At 41.0% G+C, this 21,846-nt stretch overlaps 1 protein-coding gene across 1 annotated transcript; it reads left to right on the top strand.

Annotated features, from left to right (window-relative positions):
* The first annotated feature begins 1,265 nt into the window (after positions 1-1,265).
* arsj (arylsulfatase family, member J) lies at positions 1,266-20,507 on the top strand. Its single transcript, XM_059354177.1, has 2 exons — positions 1,266-2,329; positions 18,438-20,507. The coding sequence occupies exons 1-2, from the start codon at positions 2,019-2,021 to the stop codon at positions 19,834-19,836; spliced, it is 1,710 nt and encodes a 569-aa protein (XP_059210160.1). The 5' UTR covers positions 1,266-2,018; the 3' UTR covers positions 19,837-20,507.
* Positions 20,508-21,846: the final 1,339 nt, after the last annotated feature.

The raw sequence follows: 21,846 nt of genomic DNA, 5'->3' as shown, positions 1-21,846 counted from the left end.
ATTTAAAGAGCGCCACCTAGTGGTCATCACCCAAAATTTTGCACAGAGCCTCAGGGGCTCATGGGGAAGTAGTAACCTGAGTTTCATGTCATTCAGACACACCAATGTGGAGATAAACACTTTGTTATCTAAATTCTTTTAATAACTTTTTGTTATGAGGGTCCATAGATGCTGTGTGCAAAGTTTGGTGCAAATCGATGAAATTGTCTAGGAGGAATTCGAAAAAGTAGGTTTGCGTCATTTCGCGAATTTGCGGGGAAAAAAACTCTAAGCGAAAATGGCCGTGGCTTATATCCCAGATTCAGCACAACTCAGTGGACGCGTGGATATAAGGTTTTTGAATGTGCGATGAAGTATGTGGGAGTTATTAGCCAAAACGCACTTTCCTTTATTATAGCGCCACCTAGTGGTGGAAATTCAGGATGACAATAGATTATAAAATTTTTCGCCAGGTGTGATTTATATTTAAAGTTTCACGAGTTTTGGGGTATGTTCAGGCACAATAGGGACCTCGCAGGTCGTTCCCTGCTCGGGCCCTAATAATATACTTAATCATAATTTGAGTATATACATAGTATGCAGTACACAACATAGGTGTCCCACATTTGGCTAATTCACCCGAATTGTCATGATGCTATTGAGATCCCATCATCTGTATTTTTCCTCAGATTATGGCAACTCATTGAAGTTCTTTTGTTCAAAACACAAAACAAAAGAATACATATATACATATATAATAAAAGTGGTCTTGTACTTCATGTTGGGGCTGGTTGATATATCGATATAAAATATATATCAATATATTTTTAAATGTGATATGGAATGAGACCATATCGCATATATCGATATAGTTCAAATTTGCACTGCGATCCTTGCTCCAAGCTGGCTGGGGATTTTATTTCAGATATGTTTTTATTTAAATGTGCACTTTATGAAGCATTAATTTTAATAAAAAGGTACTCCTGTTGTTATACAGTATTTATGTTCACTTAAATTAAAAGGTTTAAGGTTAAGTGGTTTCAATAAAACTACTTGTGACATGTCTATTTCACTTTGACTGAACATTTTCTCTCACTTTATGATAAAGATATCGGGATATATATCGTATATCTATATTCAGCCTAAATATATCAAGATATGACGTTTGGTCCATATCGCCCAGCCCTATTTCATTTGTGACTTCAGCTAGTTATTTAATTTAGCTACGTATCGTTTCATATGGAACCAATGAGAATATAAAAAATTTAAAAATCAGTTTTGATTATGAAGAATGTGATATAATCATGGAGTAGGTTAACACACAGACAAAACAAAACAAATAGTACATCTTTTTTTAAAATATTAAATTAAAACACTGCACTATAACTATAAAAAATAAATGTCGTTTAAACATCAACCAAACATTAGACAGTGAGCATACACTCTACTCTGTAAAGAGTCAATTCTGAAGGTTGAGTCTTCGACTTTCTCGCCGCTCTTGAACGCATCGTAACGCTGCAGGGAGCAGCAGGACGTCCACACTGAGCTGCCTCCTCTAAAAGATAGTCCTCAGTTAGCGTTGAGTCTTCAGTGTGCTCTGAGCTAGGGGATCCTGTGAGACAGGATGGAGGACATCTGCTGTGGACTCACTGCACCGGCTGCTTCACTGTCTGCTGGGACTTTGGAAGTTCTGCGCGTCTTTTGACGACTACACAGTCGGGGGAATGAGAGAAACCTCCGTGTGGTTTTATGCAAATATACTTAGAAGGTGATCAACATGCAGAGTGTGTTTTAAGACTGGAGCACCAGCTGATCTGGTGCTGTTTTTACTTTCCACGTGGAATCATCGACTCTGATTTTCCCCTGAACCCCCGAAGCTGTCAGTGGACCGTCTGCTTGGAGAAAAGGACTGAACACGATGTGAACCCGATTTCCAAGTGCTGCTGTTCCCCCTGAACATGTGCAACACGTTACCGCCTGCACACAGCGACCCACTGAGACACACTAGCCGCGCCTGGAGCTCTGGATCCGGCTAAAACATGTTTATCTTGTGGGTCCCGGTGAGTTTGTTCCTCAGCTTCATCATTTCTCAGACGTGGAGCGTTCAGATGTCGTGGGATAACTGGGACACGGAGCAGCGCAACCGAGGGAATGAGTTTGATAAGCCGAGCTCTCAGCCCCACATCGTTTTCATCCTGGTGGATGACCAAGGCTTCCGGGATGTAGGGTACCATGGCTCCGAGATTAAAACCCCGACTCTGGACCGGCTGGCAGCGCAGGGAGTCAAACTGGAGAATTACTATGTGCAGCCGCTCTGCAGCCCGTCAAGGAGCCAGCTCATGACCGGCAGGTAGGGTGCATTAGTTCCCTACACTGTAAAAAAAAAAAAAAAAACTGTTGTGGTTGCCAGAACTTTACCGTAATAAATACGGTGCAACTTTTTGTAATATTACGGTAAAATTATATTAGCAGTGTTGATGTCACATTTAAGATTGCCATTTTATTCCATATTTTACCGTAAAAAATAAAAAGTTTTTTCCATCAAAAGAAATGCTGTTCTGCCATATAATTGACCAGAAAATACATTGTAAATCCCGCATGGATTTAAGATTTTACCATTAAATATTACAGTATATTTTTGTTAGAGATATGGTGTTTAGTACATATAACAGTGAGAAATTTTTGTTACAAACACGGTGCCAGTGTATTTTACACCCCCCCCCCCAAAATGTAAAAAAATACTGTTTTGACAGATATATACATTTACGGTGTTTCATTGTTACTGAAACTGAATTAACCCATTCATCATTTTACAGTCTTTTACTGTCATGGTTTAACAGTTTTTCACCTTAAAATCTACAGACATTTTTACAGTGTAACTGGCCCTTAACTGCCCATCTTTATGGAGTTTACTGAATAACATATCTGATGAACAGAGTCCAGGCAGTCTGCCACGCTTTGTCAGAGGGCCTCTGGAATGGGGAGAAAAACTCAGATGAAAGAATATGACTTATCATCCATCTGACTGCTAATTCCATTGGTTGTGATGTGATCATCAGGATTAAAACATGCATTCCTAATAACTTTCTGAAATGGAGCAGTTATGGCATGGTTTGATAGATCTCCCTGCTGATGTCAGTGATCTGTGATCAGCAAAATGTGCATGGTGCATGTGTGAGGGATTGCATTTATATGGTTAATACGGTGGCCCTTTAGTCCAAATCACAATGGCAAATCAGAAAACACAACAAATCAAAAAACAAAACGGCAAATCTGAAAACACAACAGCAAATAAAAAAAACAACAGCAAAGAAAAAAACACAACGGCACATATAAAAAACACAACGGCAAATAAAAAAACACAACCGCAAAACAGAAACGACAACGACATTAACCAAACCAGAAAAGGTAGGTACCCTCGGGTGACATGAATCATTGTGTTTTTGTTTTGTTGTTGTGTTTTTTGATTTGTTGCTGTATTTTTTGATTTGTTTTTGTGATTTTTGATTTGCAACAAATGAACAAAGAACATAACAAACCATCAACAAAATATACGGTCAATTTCATTCAGCCCAAGTATTTTTTTCATTTGTCGTAAAACATTGATAATTACATAATGTTATACACAATGTCAGCTGGAATGAGCTGCTACAGATAAATAATGAGTGCTGTTGCTAATTTCATCCCTGTCTGTCTGCAGTTACAGGATATAAGGCGTCATTACTAGAGTGTAAATAGAAGCCCTTCCTACTGCGTTCCAAGGAGAATCCTGGTTCATCAAACCAGGATTTATAGCTTCCGCTTTTGGGTTGTTTGGCAGAGGTGGCATGTACTGCAGTCTCCACTTTTCTTAACTTTTCCCATCTCCTAAAAAGGGTTTCTGCAATGTGCTGTTCTGTTGAATTAGTATAAGGTTGATCTGTATCAGACAGATCTTGACACTCTCACCCTATCTTCAATGGAGTTACTCAACAACACCACAAGCTGGATTTTTGCTTCTTCAAATGTACATGTAAACATCTCTGCAACCTAGTGCACAGAAGGGTGTTGTGGGTAACCGAAGCTCACTGAACTACACGCTGAGGGCATGTGTGCATCAGGCAGGTTGATTGGTTCATGCAATTCATATCAGGAGGTACGGCTGGGCGATATGGACCAAAACTCATATCCTGATTTATTTAGGCTGAATGCCGATAAACGATATATATCCCGAGATTTTTTATCACAAAGCAAATCTGGATCTTTTAAATCAAAGCTCCATAAGTGCACATTTACATAAAAAAAGCCAATCTTCTGAAAAGAATGATGAACATTACAAAAGAACTAAATATGACAAACCCTAGTAAGGGCAACATTTATATATTTAAAAAAAGAAAAAAAATGGAACTATATCGATATATGCGATATGGTCTAAGTCCATATCACTTTTGAAAATATATCGATATATCGCCCAGCCCTATCAGGACACTTATATAACACTTTTCTAGTGGCTTTGCGACCACTCAAAGCACTTTACATTACAGACTGTGCTCATTCATCCGTTGACACACGCATTCATACTGGTGGCAGAGGCTACACTAAACGGTGCCACCTGTCACCGGGAGCAATTTGGGGTTCAGTATCTTGCTCAAGGATACTTCGACATGTAGGCTGCCATGGTCAGGGATCGAACCACTCTGGAGGGTGGTTTCAGATTTTTGCGTTTTTAAGCCCCAAAAACGCCGTCACCGTCTACGAAAGGCACTTCCCATGAAATATTTTGTCGTTTTTATCCTCAAGCGTCTTCATGTAAACGGGGCCTTATTCTGAAAAATTATTTCCATCACGCTCCTGTTTAGCACATTAACTATTTTTTGAAAAAGACAAAAGCCATCTCAAGAGAGTGTAAATACTTTCATGCGCATTTTCAAAAGTTTTATTGAAATTTGGTGTTTCCACAACTTAAGGGGCGCAGTTGTCTCAGTTCTGTCTGTACAGGGTTCTCATTCGCCTGCTCTACAAGAAGTTAGTAAGTGGGCCTTAGTGTGTGTGTGTGTGTGTGTGTGTGTGTGTGCGTGTCTGCTTATGTGTGAGACAGAGAAACTCATTTTTAAGTGTTATTAAATAAAGGAGCAACAGAATTGCCTTCCAGCAGGAAGCTGTAAATAGATTAGACAGAGACTTACTGGCTTACATGTCCAGTATCATGGGGGGTGAATAGAAGTCTGGCTTTGTAGTTTGCTTACAGTATGTTTCACATCAGCAGTTTCCCTCTTTGAACATGGAGCTCTGCAGGGCTTCCCCTCCGCTGCCTCCACCATCTGTTCCACTCCTTAGCAAAAATGAACGAGGCTTGCTGTGCACCACTTATTTTTGGCAGGTGTCCGAGAAAATAATGAGAGACAGCCACCTCCTCGTTCCTCTGTTCCAACCTTTGACTGGAGGAAAACACTCAGCTAACATCCATGTGGGCATGTAGCTGCAGACATCAGAGGTTTCATTAGACTTTTCCGTTGTCCATCATTTTGACAGACAAATTCAGAAAAATTGAATTATAAGACATAGCACAGCATTTAATTTAGTTTTTTCCTCATAATAAACATAAAGACAAATCTTCCAGACCTACATCGTGCCGTTTTAGGGGCAGAGAGAGAAAAAATGAACAGGGACAGTGACTGTTCACTTTTTTAATATGAATGTGATAATGCCTTAAATTAATAAACATAAAAGAGGTGAACAGGCTAGTCCTCCATCGTCCAAAGTACCAATCTCTCTTTTTTTCGCCTCGTTTATCAATACCATCACAATTACTGTGCTTTTAAAATAAACTTCAGACACTCAGCTGCCATGACATTTTACTATTGTATGCTACTAGCCAAGGGTGGTTCAGTCAGAGCATTTATATGCACAATTTAATAAAGCTATGCTTAAAAATCAATTTTGGCATCTAATCGGACTGCTGTCCTTGTCCCAGTTTACAGGCAACTGAGAAAATTGAATCAGTTTGACACTTTGTGCCGTCGCTACTGACCGCCTAATCTAACCGTCCAATCTAACCGTCTAATCTGACTGTTTAATCTGACCGATTACTGCGACCGTCTAATGTGACCGTCTAATGTGACCGCCGAATGTGACCAGCTACTGTGACCATCTAATGTGACCGGCTACTGCGACCGGCTAATTCGACCGGCTAACGTCATCGGCTAATGTCATCGCTTAACACGAGTTAATGCGACCACTGGTTACTGTAAGTTTCCAGGCTTTTTTTTCCTGAACGGATGGTTGCAGCCGAGTGTGTGTGTGGTTGACTTTGAGGTTGTGTGTTCACTAGGGCTGGGCGATATGGATATATTTAGGCTGGATATCGATATACGATATATATCCCGATATTTTTATCGCAAAGTGAGAATAAAATAGGCCTTATCTTTTTCACAAATAAATATATTTGTATATTTAAAAGTAAAGAATAACAAACATTACAAACGAACTAAATATGACAAACTCTAGTAGGGGCAACATTTATATATATATATATATATATATATATATATAGAGAGAGAGAGAGAGAGAGAGAGAGAGAGAGAGAGAGAAAGAAAAACAACTATATCGATATATGCAATATGGTCTAATTCCATATCACATTTAAAAATATATCGATATATATTTTATGTCGATTTATCGCCCAGCCCTAGTATTCACATCAGCTCAACACTCACTAAAGCTCTGAGAACAATAAAATATGAGTAAAGGATTGGATCTTAAACACAAGCCTTGACTACCACATGTATCTGAATCCAGCTGCACACTCAGTGAATATAACCAGATTGTATTATGTCTTTTATATTCTTCATGAAGATCTTTGTTATTGATAATTCGGTCTGTGTTGTTCTCAGCTGTCACTCAAATGGACAGATTTTGTTGCCTCATAAATGCGTAAATATACTCAAGGATTGCAGGGTCACAATAAGCAGCCTTAGACCAAACGATACAACCCACACACAATCACCTCATCTTTTTCACATGAAAGTTTCCACATAAGGAAAACACATGTTCCCTGTTAGTGTGAATGGGCCTACATAGGTTTTTCAATGTGACGCTGCTGATATCTTCTTGTGTGTATTGCTGAGTGCCTTCCCTAGTGTAGTACTGCACCTTCTGAACTTCTCTTTAGTACATTCCTCAAGAAAGAGAGAGAGAGAGGGAGCATTTGTGCATGCAAGTGTGGACCGAAGTGTAGATGTTATAGTAAGACTTTTGTTAATCATGAAGCATATATGATTTTTCAGTGAAGTTTATGGAGTCCACTGCAGACTGGATGACTGACAAACAAAAGCTGTGATATTTACACCTCTGTGACATTTTGCCTGCAGTCTGAACGTCCCAGAGGCATAATGGGGCGACCAAGAGACCCTGGCTCTGTTACGCCTTTGGAGATAGTAACAGAGACGTAAAATTTGTGAAACTATTATATATTATATAAACATCCGTGATGACGAACTGCAGTGTGAACGGACGCCAATATTACACCGTTGAGGAATCAGTATGAATGTCATGAAACATGAAAAGTCCACACTGTAAGGTTGCTATGGGCTCTCTGTCTGAGCAACAGGAGCAGCAGCACTGATGAAGAACTCAAACTGCAGCTAACTACCATTAGCTAGTAGTCTGGATATACCTGTATTTATATGGATATACATGCTGTCTTGCACGCTCGATTTAGTTTCAAACTGCAAGGCGGCATGGTGTCCATGGCCGATTCTTAGCCCTGCTTTTGGTATCCAATAACAGAGCGGGGAGAGATGGCAAGACGATGATGCGTACTATTCAACAGACGGAAGCTTGTAGTTTGCTTACGGATCCAACGTGGCTGCAGCAGAGGCGAAGCTCTCTTTAGATCTAGCTGCTCTAGTTCAAAGCCAAAGTTTATTTTAAAAGAAGAACAATGTTTGGCTTTACACTCGTTCATCACCACCAAAAGGGATGTTTTAGCCTTGCTTCCAACAGGATTTGGCAAAAGCCTAATCTACCAACTAGCCCCGTTAGTGGCTAAGCTAATGGGGTTTAGTGAGACCCCGGTCGTTGTGGTCGTCTCTGATATGCTTGTTGTTTTTTGGGAAAAATATATGTCTGAAGAGTGTGCATATGTGGAGTGTCCTTCTTCCTTTATATATATCTTGCACAAAAGGCAATAATCGTTCGGCGCCATCGTGTAAACATCAGTCGTCTTCTTCCTCAATGCTTCCTCGTCGAATTTCTGTCGCTCTACATACGTCATCTGGTATAATTGATACAATTGGCTAAAAGCTCCGTACAGATGCTTATGATAGACATTTGTAACGCCCAATAAACAGCTCTGGACGATTGGAAACCATGCCTCCTCTACAGAAAAATGAAAAGGTGGTCTCCAGACTATATCTCATTTGTGATCTAGTCTGACGTTAGCTAGTTAGCTAGTAGCATACAATAACTAATTGTCATTGCAGCCAAGTGTCTGAAGATTCTTTGAAAAGCACAGTAATTGTGGTGGTGTTAATAAACAATGGATTGGTGCGGTGGACGATGGAGGACAAACTTGTTTCACTTGTTTCTTGTTGCTGTTAAACATGTCTAAAATATGAAATGAAATAAAAAAAAGTTGAAGGATAGTAACAGATTATGTTATTATGTTATTATGACGGACAACAGAAAAGTCTGATGCAACCTCGGGGTGGGGGGTACAATTCCTGCTCACACAAAGTGATGTGTTCGGCAGTGCGGCCCTCTCACCTCAGCTCCTTGCGGTCCTTGCTACGGGAGCTGCTGTACCAGGTGGTGAATGATCCAGAGGAGGTAGAAGTTCCTGAGGGTCTGGGTCAGTTGAATAAGGCAGTGGACTACTGGGGGCTCACTTGCTGTGACTGCATTCTGCAGCAGCAGGGCATGTTGCACACTGAGGCCGCGTTCAGACTGCAGGCGAATCTGATTCAAATCAGATTCCTACTCAAATCAGATTTTTAGGGCTGACTGTCCACACTGTTTTTAGCAAGTGTCCAGATCGGATTTGGCTCTGTTCAGACTGGGCCACATTATCGACTGATCTGACAGGTAACTGTAGTAACTGCGTCAGAGGGTCTGACGTCGTAACGGCATCAGACTTCATATAATTGCGACGGCGACGACAACAACAAACATGATGGAGGCAGGTCACCTCAGTATATTGGCCTTATAACTGTCCAGTAGAGGTGCAGAACATCTCAGACGCACCAGGGGAGAAACTGGGCGGATGGACGCCCCCGTCAGGCCTGCGGGAGTCGGCCGCGGCTGCCGGTGGACACCTCGTCTCCGCACTACACGTGCCGCGTAGAGTGACGTCACGGACAGTCAAAACCGATCTGAGTGTTTGGAGCGGTTCAGACTGAGACGCATCTGTCCAAATGCGATCTGAAACTACCTCCCGAAGGTGGTTTCGATGCGGTTTGCAAAAATCGGATTTCATGTGATTTGTGACTGTTCAGACTTCAAAAGAGCCATCCAGTTCCAATCTGGATGGGCTAAAAATCGGATTTTGGCTGGAAGTCTGAACGCGGCCTGAGTAATCCTTTGTAACATGACAAGACTTTGGTAAGAAGTAATGAGAAAATACTGATGGCTTTGGAACCTTTTTAGATTTTAATTTTATGAACTGATAAAACAGAGATTAATAGAAACAGTTGTGTACAGCTGCTCCATAGTTAAGCACTTTAACCTTCCAGTAACAGGAGCTTGAGACACAATTTCCTTGCTGTCTGCCCCCTGGGAACCTCACAGCTTCAGAAACATTTCAACCTGTCTGGTTTTCTTTACGCTGCACTGATGAGATTAGAGGCTTAAAGTGAGGGCTTTCCTTCAAGTCCAGAGTTGTTGTACTCTTCAGCCCCAACGCACTGCCACTGATCTTTACTGATCAAGACACATAGATTGCCAAAGGTTGCTCCTCCAGGCAGTCCATACAATTGAAAAAGGCTTGAGGAATGTATGTGGTGAACCAGTATTTCTGAAACCTTCCCACTTATTTTGAGTCCTTTGTAATTAAGTTAACATGCTTCTGGAGTGCCAAAGATGGATGCTCCAGTGCTTGAGAGCCATGTCAACTTACATGTCCAGACAAATCCAGCATGCAGACTTTCTGGCACATTTCATAGATCATAAACACACCTTTCAGCTTTTGTATCAAGCACTGAATCACCATTTGCAATTATTTTCGTGACTCTTGGTCAGTTACGCACCTGCAATTAAGTCTCCTACATCACTGAATGAGCATCCAGCAAAACAAAAGATAGTGTTTCCTCTAGGATTTTTTTCAGCAGTGGTGTTAAACGCTTATTTGTGCCCTGGATGGTGCTCATGCGTAGATTTCAAACAGCAATTTTGAGTGTATAAAAACAATCATTGCATATTTTATCCATGCTGTGGTGGATTCTGTTAACACAGCCATGTTTTCTTTTATTTTTAAAAGCTACATGGTTTTAGCAACAGGTAGTAATTCATAAGTTAGTAATCAATACTGACAGTGTACCAATTTTAGCTTTTGGGGATTAAAACAACTTTTTATTGACACTCTAAGGAGGTGTATTCACTTTGCAAATGTTGTCCTTATTAAAGTCTGCCCAGGCTACTCACAGCTGTAATACTAAAGTCTTGAACATCAATAAGCTTGAGCTTTTTCCTTTATTATTTATTGAGTTTTACTTGTTTATGTATTTTTTAAATATATAGAATAGAATAGCCTTCATGTGCTTCCATTCATGTATTCATAAGTGACGCACTCATAAATTTCAGTTCAGTTTACCAGAACATTGCTTTTATTTAAAGGCGGGTCTAACACGTTCTTACCGTAACACTTAATAAATACATGCACTATGAAAACAAGTGGAGGCTGACTGACAGCAGTGTGCTCTGTTCTCTTCCAGTAACGTTAGTTAGCCATTGGTCACTGCTACAGAGTTTGAAAAAAATAAAACAATCCCCTATTTCGAAGTAGAGGTTGGCCGATATTTGCATTTTTTACTTGTATCGCCATCAGCTGATACATGCGTGCGTTGGCCGATCAATTAGCCCGTTTCACTGAGCCAACGCACAAGGCACGGTGCAACATCTGCCATTCTGCTGATACCAGAAAAAAGAAAAACACATCAAATATGTGGACTCATCTGAGGCGCCACCACCTTGAGGCCTAGAACAACATACACATTGTTTGCTATCAAACTGTTAATATGTTTTGTTTGTACCCAAGAAAGGGTAGGCCTTTAGCAAGAAGTGTTGCTTCATTCCTAAAAGCTCTTCTTTCATCCTTTAACTGTGCTCTTAGTATACTGGACTGAACCACAGGGAGAATGGGTTAATTTATTTGGTCAAAGCAGCTCTTTTTTCACTCTGCTGCTCACCACAACAACTCCTACTCCTACTTATTTACACACCTCCCATCTGTCAACACTCATCTAAAACTCATTGTAGCCTTTCACTCACCCCTTTTCTTGTTGTTTCTTTGTTCTGTCAGTCTTTCACTTCCCTTTCTCTCCCCATACTGGTCGGTCCTAGAACTCCGGGTCAAGTGACACAAAGACGACCTGAGCAAGTGAATTGTGAATGTTTTGGAGTGATGAATAAGCAAGGTTTCTGAAGAAGTTGGGATTTGGATTTGTTGAAAATCACATCCTGAAAAGACAGATATTTAGAGATAGCAAGAAAGTAAATGAAGAGCCTGCTGAAAGGAAAAGACAGACTACTCTGGGACTGATTCAATGCAGAGTGCAGAGTTGAGGCCGCTTATTTGAACCATATGTGAGGAGGACATTTAGAGGGAATACGAGAGAAGGCCCCAGCCTGGGCAGCAGGTCTGCTCGGGAACCTCCTCAACCTCAGTGGCAGGAGCGGTGGCCAATACACTTGTCTTGTGGGATTTGAGTGATTTCTGGCATGCTGTGATCCAAATGTAATGGCGTTTGTGATTTGATGGCCTTGTGGCTCAATGCTTGTGTAAATAAACCAGAGATTGCGTGGTTATCGCAGCGATTTAGACCATAATTCATATACTGCCTTCCTCCCTCGGCTCAATAATTTCATACCTGTATTTGGCTTGAATCCATGCTGAATAAAGGATGCAGAGAAGCTGTTGCTGCCTATTCATGTCCAGATTTTTTTGAAAGGAACCCATAAGTTCGTCAAATTGGACATGTGGAAGGAGTGCTGGGCAAGAGAGAAGCTCCCCAGAGGGCAGTAGTCACAGCAGTCATTATTTTAAAGGTTCATAAATACTAAAGACCTAGAACTGTCCTTGAGGTGCCTCAAACCCTGCAAAGTCAAGACTTACTTCCCTTGTGAACCAACCTGTATGTCAAAGAGAAACAAGACAGGGATACTATAAAAGTCTTTGCTCTCCAACATATACCGGTCTCTGTGAAGACTCTGGACTGATTTGAGTGATTTATGAAGGGATTGCAGGCTGCACTTAGCATGACATTCTCATTACACGGCTGTAACCTTTTGGTATGCAAACACCACCAAACCTGCAGGAGCTGCAAAAGCAGGGGTTGGGGCTCTTGAGTGGCCAACCCTAGAACATACACATACATGTCTTAATAAATTTGCACATCAATGTGGTTTCCATTTGGTTCACTTTCTGGATCGTCCATTCTTCTAAATTCAAGTTCTACAAGGTCTTTTTTCTCAGTGCCATTGCTCTTTTGGCATTGATGCAGCAGTGCTTGACACATAAAAATAAATTAAGTGAAAGGCAGAAGTGGAAAAATAATCCTTGTATAAATGGAATGACAATAGGAGATTAAAGATAATTGAGCATGTTCCATTCAAAAGTCATTTTATAGACATTTATGGGCTAGTAAGAAGACTATGTTCACCATGTGCTGTGCTTGTGGAAAGCCTGGAGAGATTACAGAGAACAAGGTTTTATAAGTGCTCATTCTTCATCAAGTTAATTATATATTGTGTGTTGTTTTTTTATTTTTATTTTATTTTTTATTTTTTTTTAACAAAAAAATTGGAGTAAACAAGCTTCTTTGTCTTTTTTTCTTCTAAAAAAAGAAAACACATTCACATGCCAGGCTTGTTTAACTTCTCGTTGTTGACGTTGTTGTCTTCCCCACAAACACATGTTTCCTTTACTTCTTCTCTTGAATCCCATTCCTTTCTTAGTTGCATTGAAATTTCTTCGCCTAATGACAGACAAACAATGCCTCCACTATCCCCCAGTGTGCATTTCTGTAGTTGTGAGTCCCCCCCTGCCTAGACCACCAAGTGACAAGAAATTTTTCTCATCGCCATATGAAACCAAGACTCTCCCACAAGGGCCAAGTGTGGTCTCATTTTGAATTCACCGACGTGACCTCAAAAGCTTGCAATGAATAGAGGTATCAAATTCAGAATGTGCCATATTATTATCCTAAGGAGTTAAATCTTTAAAGGTCCTGGGAACCAGCTTTAAAATCTCTGTGAATTATTGTTGCCAAGTTGTAAACATAGACATTTTGTTTTAGCAAAGCACAATGCAAAACAGATAGCATCATTGCCCCCAGACAACAAACAGCTCTGCTCCAGGGCCCTGCACTATGAGGCAGGATTTGCAGTTAGTGAGGGTTAAAGGGTTAACCCCGGGATTTCTGTCCCACGATGGTGGTTTACTACTTACCAGGGTAAACTGCCATGATAACTTATGCTGATGCCAAAGTGCTCTGTTTGTTATTTTGATTTGAGATCAATGCAGATGAAAGCAATGTCTACTGATCAATTACCTTTAAAATGAATGATGAAAATAATAATAATAATATAGATTCTGGATCGAGAGACTCAGTGCGTTTACATATACAGTTTAATCGAGTTATGCTTAAAAATCGATATTGGCGTCTAATAGGACTTCTGTCCTTGTCCCAGTTTACATGCAACTGAGAAAATCAAATAACTGACGGGAACGTGTCCTCTTCCTTAACACTGGGTGGCAATATGCGTAGTTTCAGCCGGTTAATATGGCGCCCTTTCTGGTTGACCTCAGTCCGACACTTTGTGCCATCGCTACTGACCGGCGACCGGCTAATGTGACCGGCTAATGTGCAGCCGGCTAAAGCGCAACCGGATAATACGACCAGTTTTCTTGGATGTTATTGTTCCGGGGTCATATGCCAGATCCTGGTATTATATGAAACTAGAAGATCTAAGGAATCTGTAGGCACAATGCGTCAGGATATCGTGTCGGGAAGTTGTTGATGTAACACCGCACCGTTTGGCTTTTTTGATGTTCATTCAAATAAAATGAGAGCAGTGAAGCTTAAAGTTGAGGAAAGTTTGATAAAATGCTGCAGTTGTTGTCGTCCATACATGTTTGATATCAGCTCAGTTCAGTTTGACTGAATGGTCAGTCTGTGGGTTTGACTCTCATTGTGGAGAAATAAAAAGACTGAAGTGAAATGAAAAGACTGAGAATTTTCTTTTATTTGACAAAATAATTCTTGATTAAATTAATTTTTGATGGACATAAATTACAGTTAAGCAGTTAAATTGTATTTTATCGCATTTCTCACCATATCGCAAATTGCTTAAAATTGAAATAATATCGTATCGTGACTCAAGTATAGGGATGGGTACCGAATGCTGTACTTTTATAGGTACCGACTGAATTCCGTCGGAACTACCGAGTACCGATTCATGTAAAATCAAACTACCATGTTTCGGTACCTAAACGGCGTTAACTTTAAACCAATCATTGATTTCAACCTGTTTTCATTTGACGTCTTTGATTAACAAGCGTGCTGACGGTCGCACTATTTTTTATTTTTTTATTTACCTCCTCGTCTGGTCCTGTCTGCTCACCGCGGCCACTCGCTGCTGCCCTCTTCCACCCCGGCGCAGAGACCAACAGCCGGCTCTCGGCCTGCTAGCCGCCAGCTGCTATCTCTCCAATGTCTCTACCCGGGCTTGGCCTTAGTCTGCCTCCAGATTGGATTTCCTTACTCCATTTGCTCTCTCCATTCTTCTGTAGACCAGTCATTAACAGCTAGCAGCTAGCTGCTGCATCTCTGGTCCTCCGCTAATACTCCGCTCTTCAACTCAGGAATATTACCTGCCACTTTACTCCAAACTGCCTCGCTGAAATTAAATCCCTCAGACTCCTGCGTCATCCTCGATATGTGCACAGAGCAGCCCGACTCAACTTTGTTTATTCCAACCATGCCATGCCCACAATACTGTCTGACCGGTGCTCCGCCGCACAGCTACGATATCATCACAACAAATCACACGTGCACTTGCAACTTTTTTTTTTTTCTCCTCCGTGCACTTGCCACCTGAGAGCGCTCTTCTGTGTTGACAGCATCATCCACCTCCCAACCTCTGTTCCGGCATTTATTATATTTTGAGAAATAAATATGTTGAATTGAAAATGTTTTATTTTGTTATTAAACAAATTAACATTTATTACCACATAAACAAACGCAAAAGTACCGAAAATTGGTACCGTTGAGTACCGGTACCCATTCCCAGGTACCGGGTATCGGCACCGTATCGGTTCAAATGTGAAAGGTACCCATCCCTACTCAAGTATCGGGATAAAATCGTATCGTGGGGCCTCTGCTGATTCACACCTCTAATGTCCTCCCAAGTGCCTGAGTTGCGGCTGAAAGAGTAAGGCTTAAATTGCCATGCATGCCATAAGAAAACATCCCAGCAACACATTAATTTTAAAGAATGCACAAATGTTATTAAAGGCAGATCTACCCATGCCCCATGGGGCATGACATAAGAGAAAAAATAGTCCGCTTACTTGATTATACATAGATTTAATTTAACTACCACACAGTAGTCTTGTTTCCTTTAAAGTCTAATCAAATTTAATTTTGAAGCGATAATTTGAAATGTCACATTAAAGAAAATGTGAATTAGGGATGTTTCCATCAACTGGTTTGGATCAAAGAAACAAAGCTGCATAAACATACTCACTGCTGTAGGCTAACCCGTCAGTAAACAGTGGCAGAAGAGATTGAGCAAGAGAGAAAGAACAATAAAAAGAGGTTGCTAATCAGACAACTTTGGCCCACCATGAGAGAAAATGTGTCTTCATGAATTGGATTCAATTGGGCAACTTACATTATTCTTTCATGTCAGCTGATGTAAGGTCAATGATTGATACGTCAGAACTTGTGTCGCAAATATAATTTCCATCTCCACTTTAGCACATTAACTAGTTTTGTAAAAGACAAAAACAACCTCAAGTGAGTGTAAAAACTTTTAATGCACGTTTTCAAATTTTTCATCAAATTTTAGTGTTTCCATCAAGTTTTTCCCATGCTAATCTTCAAAATGCACATCAAAATGATGTTTTGAGCAACAAATTCTTTTGTAGACTTTTCCTGTCCTTTACATCATCTGTCCAGCACCTTCGTCTGGATGTGACTCTTTTTACAGTGATATTAATTTATCTTCATTTGTGAAAGACAGTCGACAGCATGTGGACATGCTCTTAACTAGACTGGGAAACCCTGGGTTAAATTACTGAGCTGACAACCAGCACCGGCACCTTTTACTTGTACGTTAGCTGCCTCCACTTCCTTTGTTTCCAGTGTAAACTTGACAGCCACATATGGTGTGAAGGAGCAAGAGGAAACATCAAGAAGTCATTAGGATTCATCCTCTAGTCACCATGGCTGTTTGTTCAAAATTTTATGACAATCCATCAAATAGCAGGACTGAAACCAGACATAGAACATCAACTAAAATACATTTCATATTAGATTCTGCCCTCCCTTTTATCAAATCACACTTGGCTTATTCTGCAAAAACCATGTTCAAACTTATCAAGAGTAGATAAGATAACCCCTCTTCCACGAGTCCTGTTTTTGTGTCCGAAATTAAACAGATGTCCGTCTGGCCCCAGAGGTTTAAGTTTTTTGATAGTCACAGTTTTTATAAGTAAGAGACTTATAGGCATATATCCATGAGCTAAGAACCAGCTCATGGATATATGCAGAGCAACATCACAGTCTTACTGGTGTCGTAATGTCGTAATGCAGTAGGACAGAACTTGTTCAGTGTTCCACTGACAGATTAGTGCTGTGTCAGGCTATAGGTCAATTACTCTGGAGAGAAACCAGTATGGCACTGTCCCAGACGCTCAATGAGAAAAAGGCAGATTTCAGTGTTTGTGACACCAAAGCCAGGGTGTTTCCATCATCCCTTTTGCAGTGTGAAAATTGCAAATAACTACATTTTTATTGTTGATCACCTAAGCTGAAGTAAATTGATTTAATCAGGGATCTCCCAATATCATTGAGAGATTATGTAATCTTCACCAAACAAAACAGAAGCAACTACAGTATGAGCTTGTTGAAATGGTAGCTGTTAGCCTAGCCCTCTGTGCTACATGCAGGGTTGTTTGTATGTGTAGTGTTTATGATATTGTTTTTGTTGAGTAGGGTTTGAGTTGTAAATCATCATTTTATTGCTGTGTTTAAAAGCATACCGCTGCACCACACAGTGGTGTAACCATTGAAGGCCTTTTGCTTTCTCAAGGGGCAATGGAGGTTTGCTCAGACTGACCACCTTCTGGTTCTCATCCAGCTGGATCCTCCTCTCTGAAAACCTATACTAGACAATTATTTTCACTCCCTTTCCCTGGTGACAGCTTGACTGCACACCGCAAACCTCAGGAGAACAAGGGAGGGTCCAGAGAGTGAAGAAGGTGAAGAGTCATCTGGCTACATCATTTCCTTATGTCCTTGTAGTCATGCTTTCACGTAAAGCAGCACACAAGCCAGACTGTGATTAACTTTATTGAACTCTCAGTATAGTCACAACGACTATAAAATAATACTGTTTGAATGTCGGCCATTTGATCCTTCTCTCTCACAAACAGAGAGACACAGACACACAGAACAGATACACACACAGAGACAAACATTCACACATCTACACCTGTTTAATTATCTGACATGAATTCCTCCTCTTTTCCATTTTGAAAACAGTTGAAATTGTAATCTAATAATGTATGAGTGAGAGTCACAGGCCAGAGTCAAGCACACTCAAACTTTCTCTAGAAATTGTCTAGTTATCTATTAAAATACACAACAGTAGCCTATATAAGTGAATAAAATGAGCTCCACCTTCACCTGCTGCAACATTAAAGTCATGAAGGCTCAGGATTCAATAATTAAAATCCAATAATATGTAGCATATAATGTAGGCTATTTATTCTGAAATAGCTCAGATGTATAGGTATAGAGGAAGGCTTTTCAGGTGACAGCTGTAATGCCCTAGCTCTCTGGCTTGTTGCAAATAGATTCAGTCCTTTTTCAGTTTCAAATAACATAAATGTTTTAAACAAACAGATATTACAAGAATTTTATTAATGGTAGTTTTCTTACTGGATAACTACTTTTCTTTAAAAGTTGCATATTACTATGAAACTGTTAATGTCTCTTCTGGACTGATATCTTTTTTGTTTTTTGTTCTTTTTGTAGGTATCAGATCCACACAGGCCTTCAGCACTCCATCATCCGAGCTACCCAGCCCAACTGCCTGCCCCTGGAAAATGTCACCCTGCCCCAGAAGCTCAAGCAAGCAGGCTACTCCACCCACATGGTGGGCAAGTGGCACCTGGGCTTCTACAAGCGTGGCTGCCTACCCACTCAGCGTGGCTTCGACACTTTCTTCGGCTCCCTACTGGGAAGCGGGGACTACTACAGTCACTATAAATGTGAAGGGCCCGGTATGTGTGGCTATGACTTGTATGAAGGGGAAGAGGCAGCTTGGGAACAGGACCGTGGCTTGTACTCGACCATGATGTTTACTCGAAAGGCTATCTCTATCTTAGCTAATCACAATCCTCGCAGACAACCCTTGTTTCTCTACTTAGCCTATCAGGCAGTTCATTCGCCGTTGCAGGTTCCTGCCCGCTACCTCGAGCGCTACAAAGGCATTCCAAATTTGCATCGTCGCAAATATGCTGCCATGGTGTCTTGCCTTGACGAAGCTATCCACAACCTCACGTCAGCATTAAAACGCTACGGTTATTATGACAACACAGTTATAATTTACTCCTCGGATAATGGAGGCCAGCCTTTAGCAGGTGGAAGCAACTGGCCCTTGAGGGGGAGTAAAGCCACCTACTGGGAAGGAGGTATTCGAGCAGTGGGCTTTGTTCATAGTCCCCTGTTGGTAAACAAAGGGACAAAATGTCGCTCTTTGGTCCACATCACTGACTGGTTTCCTACACTGGTGACACTGGGTGAAGGGACTTTAGACGAGGATCTAAATCTGGATGGGTACGATGTCTGGGAGGCTATTAGTGAAGGCCGCCCATCTCCTCGCCAGGACATTCTACACAACATTGACCCGATCTACATCAGAGCCAAGAATGGTTCATGGAAAGCCGGGTATGGCTTATGGAATACAGCCATCCGGGCTGCACTCCGGGTAGGTCACTGGAAGCTCCTGACAGGTGTCCCCGGCTACAGTGACTGGGTGCCCCCGCAGACCTTCTCCAACCAGCGGCTAACCAATCGCTGGCATAATGAGCGCGTCCGTTGGGACAGGGGTAAATCCATCTGGCTGTTCAATATCACAGCTGACCCTTATGAGAGAGTGGACTTGTCCCAGCGCTACCCTCACCTAGTGAAGAAGATGCTAATGCGGCTAGCACAGTACAACAAGACTGCAGTGCCGGTACGCTACCCAGCTAAAGACCTGCGTTCTAACCCTCAGTACAATGGGGGGGTGTGGGGACCCTGGTACAAAGATGAAAGGGAGGAGCAAGAGGAGGATGAGAGATATCATAACTTGTTCACCAACCATCTTGGAAAAAGAAGATGGAGAAAGAAATCAAAGAACAGAAAGTTGAAAAGGAAGGTAGAAGAGTAGCCTGCCCCATTTGTGAAAGACTTTGGTTGCCTTTTCTCAGGGATTGACACTTGCTGTTTCAGGATTGTCCTCTTCAGACATTTAAACTCCAGTTCATCTTAACTTGACTCCACTATGTACTGTATGAAAAACAATGCCAATGGACCCTTTGAAATGCCTCAATACAAAAAGACAATGCTTTCATTCAAACACTGTTGTCATGTCCAGACACAACAAAGACCTCATGTTAGGGGAATTTAAAGAATGTTACTCTTTCTAGATTGTGTTGCATGCTTGAACTGTTGTCACCTTTGGATTGTTCTGTAGAGTAGAAAAATAAATTGTTTTAGACAGTTGCCATATACTTTGGCGACAGAAATAAAGTAAGACATAGTTCTATTATGTTGTTGATTACGGATGTAGGATTTATGTGATGTGTGAGTTGACTTATGTAGATTTTATGAGCATAGTCTGTCTAAACTTTAGAATAATAGATTTTGTTCCCTCTTTTAGATAATGTCTGGTCTGGCACCAGGCCAACCTGAATGTAAAGCAAGCTAACAAAATAAAAGCCCCAGAAACAAAGCTCTTTGATTCCAGAAAACTGTCAAGCTCGTCTGATTTGGATTTATTCTAGGCAGATTTCCTCTATTCTTTTGACAATAAGTACTATGGTAAGTGGATAGTTTTAACATCTCTGTCATGTTTAGAAGCTGACACATAGCCACTAAGTGCACTTAATGATGGGAAATACAGTGAAGTGGGATATGGCGGGTGATAAAGATCTAATTGCTTTTTTGCTGTCCTTAAAAAACCGCCTGTCAGTCAGTCATGGTCTACTGAAAGAAATGTGGAACTATTCACATGGAACGAACAAAATATATATTCTGTAAAACTATATATCTCATAAGCATCTGTTGCATGGCCCCCATGTAAAGTCCCTAAACTTCCAAGCTCAAAATGTTGATGTCTACCATGAGCTGTTCAAGGGTTTTATAAGTAGAGGCTTTGCTGTACTTTACAGGCCAATTAGCTTTGTAATGACACTGAATGACTTCTAAATGTACTATAAGATTTATAGTTCCAAAAACTGGAACATGTTCCGTTCTGTTTTTATTCGCTTGTCTATTTGTCTTTTGGATTAGGTAACCTAGCAGCTTTTGAGAACAATACAAGTTTGTGGGCTCTGGTACAATGTGAAAGCTTGAAATTGTTTTGAACACATGAAACAACAGGAGTTCCAGAAAGAGGGGCTTTCCCATACCTAACCCTCCCATTCATGCTAACTTGGATCCCCCTGCCTCTGCTCTGTACTTAGAGCCAAGTTATGACCTCAGCCCGTTCTGACTCAACTTTCACAGCAGTACAGCATAAGAGTTCATACTGATATGAGGATGCTTCTTTCGATCCTTAACCTCAGTAAATCCAAATTTCTTGTCTATTTGGGTTATACTGGTCTACCTCAGCTCCTTTGCTTTGATATGTATCTACAGGCCAGATTGTACCCATGGGAAGCAGAATTAATCTGGCCAAGCTTGTCATCACTCATGACCATAAAACACGAGGGATGCCCTCCATATTACGAGTTACAGCTGAAAATTACAGAAGATCAGATTCTTATTTCATGCGATGTGCTGAACTTCCTCTCCCATGGGCCATAGGAACAGCTAAACCCTGGGAATTCACATTTGTTTTCAGTTATGTGCATTAGAAACCCTCTTGGGGAAAGATGAGGGTATTTTTTTCCTGTAACTGAGCTCTAAGGCAGTACATCAACCTCCCTCCTCCTGCCACCTCATATTAAAAATACCCATTAGTGCTCATTGGGAATGATATGAGAAAATAAACCTGATGGATGGCAGTGTAAGAAAGCTTTGATCAAAGTGAAGCGCGGCAGTACAGTTTTTCCTGGATTGTGTTGAGCTGCTTTCAGCTGTGCCACCGTGTGAAACGCATTGTTTAGCTTCTCGCATGATCAAGGTGCAAACTAGCCGAATTATGTGTAGCCAATTGGAAAGAGCCGACCACTTT

Source organism: Centropristis striata, chromosome 17, assembly GCF_030273125.1.
Source record: "Centropristis striata isolate RG_2023a ecotype Rhode Island chromosome 17, C.striata_1.0, whole genome shotgun sequence".
Taxonomy (NCBI): Eukaryota; Metazoa; Chordata; class Actinopteri; order Perciformes; family Serranidae; genus Centropristis; species Centropristis striata.
Note: the sequence above shows the minus strand (reverse complement) of the source record. Positions and strands in the feature narration are given on the sequence as shown.

Coding starts and splice junctions, on each gene's coding strand:
- arsj (XM_059354177.1), top strand. CDS start 2,019: ATGTTTATCTTGTGGGTCCCGGTGAGTTTGTTCCTCAGCTTCATCATT. Junction 2,330..18,437: donor AGCCAGCTCATGACCGGCAG/GTAGGGTGCATT, acceptor TTCTTTTTGTAG/GTATCAGATCCACACAGGCC.